General features: G+C 37.5%; 1 protein-coding gene across 1 annotated transcript in view; it reads left to right on the top strand.

The window, feature by feature from the left end:
• The window catches only part of CORIN (corin, serine peptidase), a 118883-nt gene that overhangs the window by 93881 nt on the left and 9638 nt on the right, over positions 1-15364 (top strand). Inside the window, exons 15-18 of the mRNA XM_031066414.1 lie at positions 204-314; positions 1041-1170; positions 12166-12288; positions 15086-15135. Of these exons, the coding sequence (XP_030922274.1) occupies positions 204-314; positions 1041-1170; positions 12166-12288; positions 15086-15135 (414 nt within the window). The remainder of the gene's footprint in view (positions 1-203; positions 315-1040; positions 1171-12165; positions 12289-15085; positions 15136-15364) is intronic.

Here is a 15364-nt window from a genome sequence, read left to right as displayed (position 1 = left end):
TGCAGTGCCCTCTGTCACTGCATGGCAGCAACCATTATCTGCATCAGTGGTATCCATGCTGAATTTTGTTGCAAACCTGCCTCACTTAGTTTTTCCATAAATCTGATCTGTATCTACCTTGACTTTCCTCAATTTTTCATGTCAATATGAATTTCACTTTGATCATGTCTTTCTCAGGAGGAAGCATGTTTTTGTCTTTGCAGCATTTTGTGACGAGGGTGAAGTTGAATGTGCCAACCACGAGTGTGTGCCCCGTGAACTCTGGTGTGATGGGCAGGCAGACTGCACTGACAGCTCAGATGAATGGGACTGTGGTAAGTTCTGCTCTGAAGTGCCTCAAAGTGCTCTTTGAGTGATGGTAGCAATCACTGGTGATTTAATTCAGAATACAGTGGTGGAGAGGTGCTCCCTCTGTTAGCCAAGAGAAGACTGGGGTGAGGTTGGGAAAGCATGCAAGGAAGTGGGCAAAAGAGAAAGCAAAAGCTCAGTGTGAAGTGTCACAGTGTAAAGATATAACTAAAGTGATATAGCAAGAAAATGTGTAGATGATGTGTGTAATCTGGAAAGTATTGTGGATAGAGGAGAGATTAAGAAGATGTTGAGATATGGAAGGACCTTTTGAGAATCTTTTTTGCATGTGACAAAAGCAGTTCCTGAATTTTTACATACATATTCTCTAAGAGAGAAGAAATGGTGATGATCTAGATCTTCTATCTAGATTATCTAACTAGATTAAGGCTATAAAAATTAAGGCTATCAGCAACCCATGTGAATCTGTACTGGTGAATTAGAAATATTCGAGTTCATTCTTACCCTCTCAAATTGCCTTTGCTGTTCGGTGTGTCATGTTGTTCACTCTAGCAAGGTTCTGACTGATACCACACTTGCCTTGGTTTTAAATTGCATAGCTATTCAGCATGTAAAGCTTGAAAAAGTGCCAGCAACTTGGAAGAATCTTGAATGTAGTTGTATGTTTTCAGTTTTCCATCTATAAAACTATTTGAAATAATACTGAAGTTTTCTTCCTTTTTTCTTTCCAGTTACACTGTCTAAAACCAGGAATTCCTTGATGCTCCTGACTGTTCACAGGTCAGCTGCTGATAACCATGTTTGTGCTGATGAGTGGCAAGAAAACTTAAGCCAACTGGCCTGCAATCAGATGGGTTTAGGGTAAGGTCAGTAGTTTGTAGCTTTGATGAATTTCTTAAGACAATTGGAGTGCTGGTGTTAGATGTGAACTATCATTGATCACTGCAATGTTAGACCTAGTGTGGAAATGGTTCACAGAGAAAAGAGGTAATGAAATTTTTTTAACTATGGCAGGAACAGAATTTCATTGAAATCTAGGCACTTCCATCACTTTATAAACGTTGCATGATTGTTAAGAGTGTTTTGAAAAGATAATGGTGTTTTGCCAAGGCTCAGTACATGCACTAACAGTTACTGCTAAGGCTCAGAATGTAATACTCTGTTTCTTCCTAAAGAATTAAAGCAGACTCAGGAAATAGAGGGAAAATCCTCATAATTTATTTGCTTTTTGCAATAAATACTGTAAATTAGGCAAGTGGATGTATTTAACTTGGGCATCTCTGGACAGCAAATTGTTAAAGAGAGGGTTTCTGTGTGGAACTCAGAAAAAGAAATAGCCTCTTAGTGTCTTTATTGCATGCACACTGAATTGTGGAATAATTGATGCAAAATATAACTGTTGGATAAAAAGCAAGTTCAGCTGCTCTGATATTCACAGCTGTCTCTTACTGGGAAGAGGCAAATCTGATGGTAAATAAAGGCTATCTTTTGCTAGTTCTGATCCCCAGACTGAATTAAGAGGTGTCTTTTCTGTTTGCTTTTCTCCACTACACAAACTGACATTCTTTGCACCTTTCTCAAAGTACACAGGAGGATAAAGACCCTGGGTTAGGGGGTCTGCACTTCATGTACTCTGTATAGTCTTGCACTGCAGGGATACTTGGCAGCCATTCTAACAGATGCCCCAAATTGAAGACCACCTGTAACTGGACTGCCTGCCATTCTAACACACAATTTTATACTCCTCTATCTAGTTTAGTGTACCTAAATAATATTTGCATTATCTTTTTGCTTTAGCTTAATATAGCATCCTAATAAAGCTTTATAGAATGATAGAATATACTGAGTTGGAAGGGACACATCAGTGTCCTTGAGTCCAACTCCTGGCCCTGCACAGGACACTCCAACAAACACACCCTGTGCCTGACAGCACTGTGCAAATCCTTCTTAACTCAGGCATGATGCTGTGACCACTGGCAAGCCTGTTCCAGTGCCCAACCATCTCTGGGTGAAAAACCTTTCCCTGTTACCTAACCTAAACTTCCCCTGATGCTTCATACCATTCTTTTGAGTCGTGTTGCTGGTCACAAGATTGAAGAGATCAGTGTCTGCCCCTCTGCTTACCCTCCAGAGGTAACCAAGTGACCTCAGACACTCCTCATACAGCTTCCCTTTCAGTCCCTTCACCATCCTCATGGCCATCTTTTGGATGCTCTCTAACAGTTTAATGTCTCACATTGTGGCACTCAGAACTGCCCGCAATATTCAAGGTGAGGCTGCCCCAGTGCAGAGCAGAGCAGGACAATCCCCTCCCTTGCCTGGCTGGCCATGCTGTGCCTGATGCTCCCCAGGACAGGGCTGTCCCTCCTGGCTGCCAGGGCACTGCTGGCTCATGTTCAGCTTGCCACTGGTCCTAACATAAAATTTGCTTCTCTTTCCCATGATGCTTGCTGCTGGGAAAATGAAAATGTATTAAACTATCACAATCCTCTGATTCCTTCCTTTTTTCAGAGGTGTGCCTAGGCTGAAATCAGCATGGGTAGAAACCTACAGCTTCCTGCTTCTTCACTGATGCTTTCTAACAGGTGTCAACAATCCTGCACTTTTAAGAAATGTAAGAGACAAAAATGATTCTTAAATGTCACAACTCAATTTTCTAACACGGTGACATATTCTACAAAATAATTTTTCTACAATATCTTGGTAGGGACAGGCAGTTGTGTCAAGGCAGTAGGAAACTCTGAAGTCAATTCAGTTCTGAAGTCTACAACTTCAGTTTGACTCCACTACTAATTTCTAATTCTTTCTTGCAGTACTTCAGAAAACCAGATCACTGTTTGTCTTTTCTTAATGCCCCATTTTATCAGTAATCTGAAGCCTTATTTTCTTAGCTATTCTTCAAGTTTTTGTAGAGTGGCACTGCGAAAAATACAGTAAATTAGCTTTGAAAAGCTGTAAGAAAAACAAAAATTATGATGCGTTACCAAAACTGATTTCCAAAAGGAGTAATATGAGTAATACAGCTTTTTAATTATTTTGTTAACATTGCATAGGGATTCAGTGAAAATGTTACGGAGGCTAATGTTTTCTATATGGTGAAATGGATGACTCTATAACTGGAGTTTCATGCTGCTGTGTAATCTGATCTGAAGCCATGAACTTCATCTCTTGGCATTTATGTCCTGTATACATTATTTAATTGACTTACAGCAAGAATAGCTGAACGTGAGGTTGACAATATTGGTGTTTTTAACAAGCTCTTTCTACTCACCATTGAGGATGCTGGTAAATTAGACTGTGTATTGCACAGAACTCAAGTAATGATAAAACAACTCTTTTTATGTTAAAAAAAAAAAAAGAAATGTCTTATGCAGTGCTTTTCTGCAAGTATTCCGAATGGGAACAGCTTCATTGTACTCCTTCAGAAAATTAAAGCTGTGAATGTACAAATTCTGCCCACATTAGAGCGCACTGCAGAACCACCCAGTTTTGTGGCTATTAGTTACTTACTTACTTAATAATTACAGCAACTCTTGATTTTGCTTTAATAGCGCTCTTGTTTATTTTTACAGAAAAATAATGCATATTATGAGTGAGATATCAAATTGAAGGCTTATTAATGCCTTAGATCAGGAATTACAATGAATGATAGCTTTTGGAATTTCTATTTTCTGTAAAGCTCTGCAAACTATTTTTAATAACTGTTACTTTGCCAAATAAAAACTCCCAATTACTATATAATGTGGTAATGTTTAAAATATAAAGGCAGTGTCTTTCTAACAGCTTTTCAATATTTTAGTTATTTAAAAATAACATATTTTAATACTTTAGGCTAAATTAATCTGAAAAAATGAATGAAGATAGTGACGTGATAGTGGTTAAAGTTAGGTTGATTTAATGGATAGTGGTAACACATTTTACAGAATAGCAGTTTGTCTGTTTGGAACATACAAACCTTCAGTCTGAAGCAACATGAAAAGTTCATTCTATTCTGCCCATTTCACAAAATGCAGGCAATTTTGCTGTCTGTTTGCCAGTTGTAATTCCACAGACGATGTGGTTTTCCAGTTTTTCATAGCACCACTCATGCAATGTGTTGTGTGATGCATGATGCAGCATCAGACAAAGCCACAAGTTCCAGGCATTGTCTGAAAGGCTTTGGACTATTGATGGCTGGTGCTCAAGCTATGCAACATGTATTCTTAGCAGTTTTTATGTTTCCTTCTAGTACAAAAGATGTTAAATTTGTTTGTTTGTAATGCCAAGACCTTAATGAGGATGCTCAAGTCTTAGGTTTCACAGTTTACAACCAGATGGGACTATCATGCCACCTAATCTGACTACCTCTTTATGTCAGGACATATAAGTTTATTCAGAGACTTCTGACTGGGGCCAAGATTTCACTACAGTGAATTTAAATGCAGTCTCTGGCAATTAGTTTTTCTGTTAACACAGGTAGAGAACAGAACAGCAGTCAGTCTCACATCTGTCCTGGTGTGTGCTAGAGGCTGTGCTGCTAAGGTTGGGTGTACTGCATAGGTTCAGAACACTGGAAGAATGTTGGAAGAATGTATTTTGTCATGATGTTCAGTTGAAGAAACCCACTTTCCATATACTTGGAAGTCCACATTCTTTGCTGATGAAATGGCAATCATAAAAGCATGGTCTGCTGAGCTCTGAAATTTGATAAAGGCAGCAGTGGAGTTGTTCTGTCATTCTGGAAAATATAGTGGAATAATTTGTCTTTCTTGGCTGCACTAGGATGATAGAGCAAATACAACAAACTTCAAAAGTTTGTACTCAGCAGAGTATGGGGGAGTTTTACTTCACCAGCATATTCTGGTCTAGCATCAGTGTAAAATTGCAGCTGTCTACCAAGTTACTTGTTTTTAAAAATCTCCTGTTATCTCTTCCTGTGCCTGCTGCTCCTTTTCTTGGAGGCTGTGTCACTGGTGGTCCACTGAAACCAGCAGCTCCTTTTCCTTCTTTCCTCTGCTGTGGCATCTGCTGTGTATGTATTTATGAAAGGGATGGGCAAGTTGTTGCTGCCTGGGTTTCTGTATTTTCTGGTACTTTTCACTCCATGTCTTTGGTATAAAGATCTTGAATATTTGACAACTGAGCAGTCAAGCTGCTGGACAAACAATCTCTTGTTTTCACATGGTTTAATTTGGTTTTTTTTATTACTCTATAACTATTTCTGCAAGAGGAGTAATGGAAGCTCAGCTAATGTTTTATTTGCTCAAAGAACATAACAAAAACAAACCCCAGAATCCTTCTGTAATATCCATGTAATAAATTTGAACTTCTGAATGAAACTTCATTTTCTCCAAGAATAGACATGACATTTAGTGAAACAAACTCTATGCCAAAGAGGAAGTATTTGTACTCATTAATTCAATCTAGATTTCTAGATCCATTCAACAGAATGTTACATACTCTTAACCTGCCTTGAATTTATTCATGTTTTCCATGGCCACAGTGTTCTGTTAATCCTGTAGATGATGTAGAAAGCAAATTTTTTACATTTAATTTAATTTTTTAAGAATGGTAACTAATAACTCACTACAGAATTTTTCTGAAAATAGAGCTGTGGTAGATGTGGAAGACTGTTCTACTAAATTTGAGCAATAATAGACCAATGTTAAAATAGGTCTACTTTATTCATTGTATTAGAATTGTGCTAGATTAATATCTGATAGATTGTCTGGTCTTTCATGTACTTATGTAGTTTAAAATATAATTATTTGGATAAGGCTGTTTTGGAAGAAATTCCAACCTTATAATTCCTGAAAAAATGTGACAGTTTCTTCAAATACTCATTAAACGTGTGGTCAGTGTCCTCATGCAACACTTTCTAGTTCCATGATTGGATATTTTCTTTTTTTTTTAAGTAGAATGATTCTTACTCATAATTTTATTATCTCAAACAGCCTTGGAGCTGTCTGAAAGTGCTTCTGGGTAATTGGCCTTAGGTGGCCATACTTGACCTGCAGAGGTCCCTTCCAAGCCCAACCATTCTGTGACTGGTTAAAAGAAAGATACATCAATACCACCAAACCAGGAAATGTTCTTATTCTAATGATTGGTCACAAATCATTTTTCAAACTGTTTTATGCTGTAACTTGTACATTTTAAGCCTACTGCCCCCTTTTTTCTTTCATTTTTTATCCAGGGGCTTCCAGATTCAAATTTACTCCTTTTAACTCTAAACAGATACTAAATCTCTCTGCATTGAAAATTGATTGTGAAATCTGCAAGTTGAATTGTTTTAGGGTTTTTTTTTGAGTTATGTATTGAAACTAAAATAGTGTAGATTTAGACTAGACATAAGAAATAATTTTTCCACAATGAGGATGGTGAAACACTAGAACAGGTTACCCAGAGAAATTGCAGACACCCCATTCCTGGAAATATTCAAGATCAGGTTGGATGGGACTCTGAGCAACCTATTCTGTAATTTACTGAGGTGACTTAAGACTTTGAGAGGGGCAAGGACTGCAAGAAACACAGCATCTTTTATCAGCCAAGCTTTCAGGCAAACAGGTCTTCCTTCAGTTTTGCTCCTTCTGCTGTTTAATTCAGGAAAGTCTTATTTGACCTCCACACCCTCTTCTCAACTCCTACCAAGAATCCTAATGCAAGAAGCCCTCTGCATATAAACTGTGTATCACTAAACACACAGGTGTCCTTTCAAAGGTAATCCTAGCTCCTGAAATGATATCAGTGTTAGCTTTAGATGTAAAAAGTAAGCTCAAAAAATGTAAAAATGCCTATGAGAATATTGCTCTCAAGTTCTGTTAGAGATGAGAAGAAGAAATTGGTAATAAAAGAATAAATGTTACATATCTTGAAAAAAAAAAGTATAAATTACACTGGGAAGATTTCTTAGTGAATAATCATTCTGTAAAGGATGATGTTTAACAAAGAAACTAGTGAATTTTGTTCAAATTCAGTGAATACTTTCATTATGAGGGAAAAAAGGTTGAAAACTCAAGTTATTTGTTTCAAATTTTTGAAATTAAACAACTAGAATTCTGTTTCAAGTCAACATTTTTCTCTGAAATTCATCCCATTTTTAAAATTAAAAGCTAATTGACTTTAAATGAAGGACTTAACATTAATTTTGAAGTTGAATTAATACTTCCAGCTAAGAAAATTTAGATTGTATTTGAAGCTTTAACTTCAGATGCTTCCAACTGGTCTTTTTTCACGTTTAGCTACAGAATGATACTTTATGAAACCTGTAATTTGCACAGTCAGAGAACAGAGTGCTGCAAAGTCAGGCCTCTGTTATCAACGCTGTTTTCAGCACAAGTCTGAAACACAACCCCATACTAGCTGTGAAGAAAATTAACTCTGTACCAGCATGCAGAGATAAAGCAAGAAAGTGATTTTTTTGCAGTATAATTATGAGTTAACTCATTCTTTGTAGACTTGACTAGTTTATCAGCTAGGAGATAAGACTGAGGGATTTTGAAACCTGAAAATATCACAGTGATTATCAACTTTCAACTGAAAAATTTTAAGAATAATTTAATCATACTTGTTTATTTTTTCTATCAATGCAGTGGATACTTTTAATTTCTATTAAAATTCTTCTCTCTACATTTCAATATGTTTTCACTTTAAAATTTCAGATATCTTTGATTTTAATACTGTTAAAGTCAAGGTTTTGATGTTTTACTCCATATTCTATGGCACAGCTTGGCTTTAGAGAATTCTGGTCAAGACCAAGGAACATTTAAACCAATATGTACAGACAGGAAACAGATGCTGTTCCAGCTCTGAAAGAGGCCTAATTTGCTTTAAATTAGTGCCCATGTGTGTGTGATCCATTGCCTTCTGGCCTAACTCAAGGCTTCTTTTCTCAAACCTGTCACATGAGGCCTACAAAAATGGAATTATGGAAACTAAACTGACATGTGTCACTGCTACTTGGAAGCAAGAAGTAATCCAGTTTATGGATTATACTTTATTCTAAACTTGCAGCTTAATGCATTTGAACAACTTCTTCCAAATGGAAAAGGGAGAAGAAGGTATTGAAAACATTGCTGTACAGAGGTATCCCAAATACGTTACAAACAGAATGATGAACTTCATAACCTAAAATTAGTCCCTGCCTTCTAGCTTGTCTTCATTGTTTTTCGTTAAAATTTAGTATGCAAGTCATAATGCTTATTTTTTACTGTGAACTTTGACTGTTGTAGCAGGTAGCAGACTTGAATGCTCTGAAAACTTATTAAATATTTCCATTGTGCAGCTTATCTAATGAAACATTACTTCTCCCCACTGATAGCACATTTACAATGTAGAACACAGACCAGGTTCTCTTTTTCTCTCTTAGTTCTAAAAATTCCTCTCTTAAACACACATAAGAGAATCGCTGGCTTGAAATTAATTTTATTAAAGGAATATTCTAATTCTTAAGTTGAAATTGAAAGATTAGTAAAGTTTAAGTTGGAAATTCCTACTTGAGTAATATGCTACTGCAAATTGAAATGTTTTGCCTGATTTTACAAGTAACTGATTTTATAGGTTGTTAGATATTTTTAATTGACTTAGATGAAAGGAAACTTTTAGCTCAAAGGAATTAGATATGTTAGAATTTTATGTGCCCTGTCATGGTCATTAGATCTAGCAGACACCTTTCTGTGAAGGAGCAAGACTGACTTGATGATCTCGGAGCTCTTTCCAACCTAATTATTTCTGTGATTCAGTGACTGTTCTGTAATGTTAAAATATGCTCTGGTGTGTGAAAAGTCTGATCTAGTAACTGTTGTCCTTCTTTAAGATTCAGCTCTTCATCATAGGCTCTGGTCACTACAGTGGATTTGTGCTGTGCAAAAGAATCATAAAATCCTCACTGTAACAGGCATCTGGAGAACATCTAGTCCTTCTCCCACTTGAAGCACTGATCCCTATTGCCACATGGGATCAGTTCAACCACTGCTCTGTTTAGCCAAGTCTTGAAAACTTTGATGGATAGGGCTCTCTGTTCCAGGGCTGCTTCACCCTCCTAATGAAAAAGTATTTCCTTCTCATGTGCTCTGTATCTCCAAAGCTGTAGGTCAAGGCCGCTTCCCCATGTTTTACCATGCAGCACTATTGAGAAAAAATTTGTTTCAGTTATGTTTCAACTCCTTCAAGTAGTTGCAGGTTGCTGCCGAATTGCCCCTTAGCTTTCTCTTCACAAGAATAAGCAAGTTCAGTACCCTCAACCCCTCCTTAAGAATCAGTGCCAGAGGCCTCTCAAAAATCTGAAAGCCATTTGTGTGATCCTTTCCAGTTTCTAAATATCATCTTAAACTGATGTATCTCAAAACTGCACAGTCTTCCAGTATGTATGGTTTCAGTCAACAAACACTGTTTCAATTTTGCTTTTTGCCAGTAAAGGTAATAATTAAAAGCACTAATTTAAAATCCACACCAAGTTTCTGAGCAAAGTGGTTGTGGTTATTCAAACCAAAGGGGAAAACAGAAAACTACAGAGCCTTCTGAAGGCATTTAATTAAAAAAGTATTTATTTGTTTGGCCTGAAATCTTGAAAGATACTGCCACTTCAACAGGCCACTAAACTAAAAAACAGGAGAGCTGTTTTTGAACTTGAAGACGTAGTTTGATGTCTAGAAGTAATTAGCAATATAATCTTGTTGTCTTAGAAACTCAGAAGAAAATGTGTGCTACAGCTCCAAGCAGGACCAAGGAGACCCTGCTGGCTGCTGTGTTTCTGGAGCACAGGATGGGGCTGGTAAAATGGGTACCCATTGCTCCACCTACCTCCTTTTCTCTAAGTGATTTACAGTCCCTGGTGTAATGTGTGCTCCTGGCCCAGCAGCCCCTCTGAAAGTCTCACACTTAGAAACTCTCACCAGCCTGAATCTTTACTCCTGAGATTTTTAGCTCACATTCTCTCATTCTCTAGCAATTCTGAGAATGCTCTGGTCTCTACACAAATCCTAACCATTGTCTCCAGCTTTCTTCATCTAGAAATGAGGCTCTTTGTTTCCTTTCATTCTGGCTATTTCTCATTAAGTAGATGAAAGGAGACAAGTGGAGCCCTTGCCTATCTAAAAGAAAGTCTTTTATAAGCAGCATCAAGGGGGGAACATAAATGTTTATAGAAGCCATTCTAAAGATATAAATGAAGGTAGCCTCGTTTTGAGTGTTTTACATCAAAGAAAAAAAGGTATAGGTATGATCTTTTGACTTTTGCTTTACTTAAGTAAAATAACTATGAAATTTCATGCAGGTATAAGTGTTTTGTCGGTTGTTACCTTGATTTAGAAGCACATATCTCCTTAATTCTGATTGTAGCATCACTGTAATCTGTAATCCATAACTTCAGGCTTCATCAGAATAATCTGGTGTTTGGTATTAATATGGATTCGTCAAATGGCATGATATTTGCACCTTTTCGCACATTTTTGAGTTACATATTTTATAGATCAGACACTGTTTACAAGTTCATAAAATACCACTGTACACAGTTATGAAATGGTGAACATCATTGTTCAGAGATCATAAGGCGGAATATCATTGTTAGAAAAAGGTTTGCACATGTTTGGTAGGAAAAAGGGTGGGAAGTATGGAAGAGAGGAGATCTTTATGTGTATTCTAAAAGCAGGCACTGAGAAAGAAAACTCTTTTTGCAGCAAACACATGCCTGCACATTCTGGTTAGTAGATCATGGAATAATATTTCCTTAATATGCCCAGAGAAGGTTCTGAAAAATAAGTCATGTTACAGGCACGGTCCAGGGCCATGACCCCAAAGTTTAGTTTATTCTGCCAGCTGTGTTGAAAATATTTCCATATGGTTACACTGACAACTTTACCATAAAACTCAATTCTTTGATCTGTGTTAGTCTGTGCAGTCATGTGGATAGAGTGTGCTGGTGTTTTGTAAATATTTTTTTAAAAAGAAATATAGTCAGTATTGAGAATTGGATTTAAAAACAAACTAATGTCCTGGCTGGCATTACCAGGTACTATCATGACAGATTGGGTTCAGAGGGCAATTTAGGGACACAACACAGTTTTGCTGAAATTCTCTCATTCTCTTTTGCATGAATTAATTAGGATTTAGAATTTGGCCTTTGACTGGTGTTTGGGAGAGCACTGCTTGAAAGTCCTTGTCATTGACAGGGACTGATGGCTAATCATGAATGGTTCTGTGCTGGAAAGCTGCATGACAAGTAAAGTAATTTAGAAATACTCTATTTTTTCCATCTGGCCGTCAAGCTATAATAAAATAGCAATTTCTTGAGTGTGTTAGGCAATACTTAGACTGAGGAAGTGGATATATGAAAATACCTCCTGGTGAACCATTCTAACCCTCACATACTTGTTAGGTTGCTGCAGAAGAATGGGTTTGACATTGTCACCAGTGATTTGTTCTGTTTCAAACAGCAGGCAGCTTGGACTTAAGAGATACTCTCAAGGCCTAGACTGCTCTTTACTGTTAAATTTTAATGGACTTCCAATGACAGGAATGTAAGAAGATATTTTTTCTGTTACCTCTTTTACATATGAAGATCTTTTTTTTTTTTTTTTTTTTTTTATTTTGCAAGGCCAAGAAACTGTTGAAAGAGTATCAATGTGTGCATTGCAGTAAATGCCACCAGAAGGTTCTTGTTGTTCCTGATTCCAATTCTGCTTCTTGTTGGGAAATACAGTGTGACAGTCATGTTGGCTGGCCTCACTTCTCAGGGTGATTTCATTCTCCTAACTGAGTATCTGCCACTCCTGGCTTTGCCATATCACTCAGCCGTGTATCTTTAGAGCAAACAGGTATGTTAGGGCCTCTTCACCTTCTTAACTGTAACATTCTATCAATGTTTTTCATTTGTTTCAGAGGACCATCCAAAACAGAAATTGTAATAGAGAGTGAGCAGATGGAGGACCAAAAATGGCTGAGTCTGCACTCAGACTGGAAGAACAAAAATGCATCCACTTTACATGCACTTCTAGTGAATGGGTAAGTAACAGGTTAAAAAAGACCTATTTCACTGCTCTGGGTGGTCACTTACCAGTGCAGGATGACAGACTCTGGTAAGCTCTTTTTTTCCATGGTATCTGTGTATAAATCCCAGCACATACTCATGTAAGTTGTTAAGATACATTCTACAGTTACTTTAGTGCCTACAACCACTGTGGTCTCTTTTGAGACCATTTTGTGAATCCTCAGGGCCCCATTCTGGTAGAATAAGAGCTTTGGAGTGATACAGAGGTGATGCCCTTGAAGCACCTGGACCAAACAGCTTTGTTAAATCTCTGCTGAGCAAGAAAGTCCAGCAAATGCTGTAGAGCAAAATCTGCAGACACAGCATCCTCTGCAGCCTGTGGAGTCTGGATTCATTCATTTGGAGCAGCCACAGCTCTTTAAGTAGAGGCTATATCCACTTACAGTTGGTTTCCTTAGCTCTGGCTTCAGATGATGGTATATTCCTTTTAATTAACCCAAGTAAACAGGTAGTTATTAATGAGAAGCCAGAATCTCATGGTTGAGACATTAAAAGTGTGACTTTGAAGACCCAGTGAGCTAGAAATCCAGGGCAAAACTGGGAGAGCCACCTAATCCCCATTAGCAACTCCAGTATTCAAAAAGCACATTCATGGTTTCCCTTTGAAATGCCCAGGAGCTTTCAGAACATTCTTCTTCCACAGAAAATCCTTGTGTTTCACAAGAAAAGATTGTCTTGGGTAACTGCAGAGATACAATATGTGTGAAGACAAAATCTGAGGAAGAAATCTACATTTCTTTTGCTTGGCTCCATTATTTTCTATACCCAAAGTTTTCCCTAGTGGCAGAATACTAGAAAGATTGTGCCTGCAAAGACTTAATTTTGCTTTCTTACATCTCAATTTTGTAGCTTTTTTTGTTTTACATTGGTATTTTCCCCATTCCTTTAAGTTAATTTATAGTTTTTCATCTAGAAGGGCCATTACTAAACGATGCTTGGAAGTTGTCTTTTAAACTCTTTGATTTTCCTTTCTCGCTGTCTTTTTCCTCTAGCCTAAACGTATCTAAATGCTTCTCTCCAGAGTAAAACAAGAATAAACACCTTGGGTTGTGACCAGATTCAAAGGCAGATCCACAATCCTATTCTGTTCAGTCAGTAAAGTGCAAAGCAGAAATTTCAAGGTACTTTTTGACATTTTTGAAAGAAGTCTGCTAGGAAACGTATGAAGTAATGGATCTGGAGCCTCTGAGTTACAAATTCTAGTCACAAAAGATTTAGTTTTGCCCAAAGTGCAGGTTAAAGGAGGGAAAGCATCAGTAGTGAGGATTTTTGTTAAATCTATAGCATAAATGAAAGATACATGTAGGAAACAGATCTTCCATTCCCCCTGAATTCAGAAAATGGATAAGAAGTGAGAAGCTGAGGAGGAAGAGTGCATGAAGGGTGAGGCTGTTTTTGTTTTGGCTGCATCAGGCATCCCATGCAGAGGACTGGGAAGTGCTCCTGAGCCCTGCAGTCTGGGTGTATTCATCTGTGTCACCTGCAGCATGTAAAACGTTTGTGCTGTGGAGTATGTTGTATGTTTAAAGGAGTTGCCAGGCTTCTGGACTAATGGGAACTTGGCCAAGAACTAACAAATACACCATTTCAAATTGTGATAGGAGGGAGCAGCACAGCACAGGCAGTGCACACATAAAAGCTTAAGAGTTTTCTCTTTAGAGAAAATGGCTGAATGGTAAGTCAAAGAAACAAGTGTAAAACACGAGCATGGCTGGTCTCAGTTATATTCTGTGTATTTTCTTTGCCCTTCAAAATTGTGCACAAAATTTTGTTTCCTGAAATTGGTTGTCTATCTCTAGAAAAATAATTTTTTTGAACTGAGTTTTCAGGAAGAGAAATAGACTGACTTTTACAGTGTATGAATGAGGTATATGCAATGTAAGGGACAAAGGTTTGGTTAAATTCCAGATTCAATCCAGATGCCGGGTAATCTGTTGGGCTGGCTGACGCTGTTGTTTTGCCCACATTAGTATCTATGATTTAACATGAAATGCAGCCTGTTTTTAGGTGCTTGCAGTTTTAAAGGTACTGCCTACCTGCTGGGATTAAAGTCTGCAAATAAGTACCTGGCAAAGAAATGACCTGTGTATTCAGCTCTGCACCTGCCTCAGAAAAACACGTACACAGTAGGAATGAAAAAACTGTGGAAATAAAAAGACAATCAGCTAGTTGTGCAATAGTGCTTGCTGGGTTTAATTGTGATTTCTCCTCCCTTGACCAAAAAACCAATTCTTCCCTCTCTTATCTGAAGATATTCAACAGAAAGTTTTTGTTGTTCTAATACCTACTTCTGCAGATTTCCTGGATTCTTTTAAAATAGCCAAACTCTTAGGGCATGAAAGATCATCTGTTAGCAAAGGCATTTCAAAGAAAATCCTGTCCTTTGAGTGTAAGGAAGAGGAGACTGGCAATCTGTGCTTTCAGGTGCTGTAAATGAGACCTTGACAAACTGTGCATCCCAGCTGACCTCAGAGGTGGATCCACGCCCAGGGAGCAAGGCAGTCTGCAAAATACATGACACCTACTCATGAAATGTGTTGTAAAGCTGAACTAATATTTGGAATTATCTTCATGCAGATGCTGGAAGCCATGGATGATCTGGCATATGAAGCTCCTTGAGTGTCTTTTTACAGTTTGAGGGAATTTTTAACAGCTGGACTACAGCAATGAATACAATACCTGTGCTGATTTTTAAATTACCAAAATTAATTAATTAATGAGCTTTCCACCATGTTTTGTTTCAATATTTAGACAGACGTGTCAAAGCAGAAGCAAAGTGGCTCTCTTTTGCACTAAAGAAGGTAAGAGAGAAGTTCTTATAAAATAGATATTTTTCAAAATGTGTTAAATCACTTTAAAAAATGCAGATGTTTAGTGTGGATTCATTCTGAAATTTTTACTAGACCTCTGCAACATCTAATTTTGCACTGGATTTATTTTTCCCTACGTAGTCAGTGTCATCAGCTTTTCTTATATTTTGACTAGGATGTTGTGTGTTAAGGTAGCCCATTCCTGACACCACAAAAGCAA

Source organism: Geospiza fortis, unplaced genomic scaffold (assembly GCF_000277835.1).
Source record: "Geospiza fortis unplaced genomic scaffold, GeoFor_1.0 scaffold40, whole genome shotgun sequence".
In the NCBI taxonomy this organism is placed as follows: domain Eukaryota; kingdom Metazoa; phylum Chordata; class Aves; order Passeriformes; family Thraupidae; genus Geospiza; species Geospiza fortis.
This window is presented reverse-complemented; position numbering and strand designations above follow the sequence as displayed.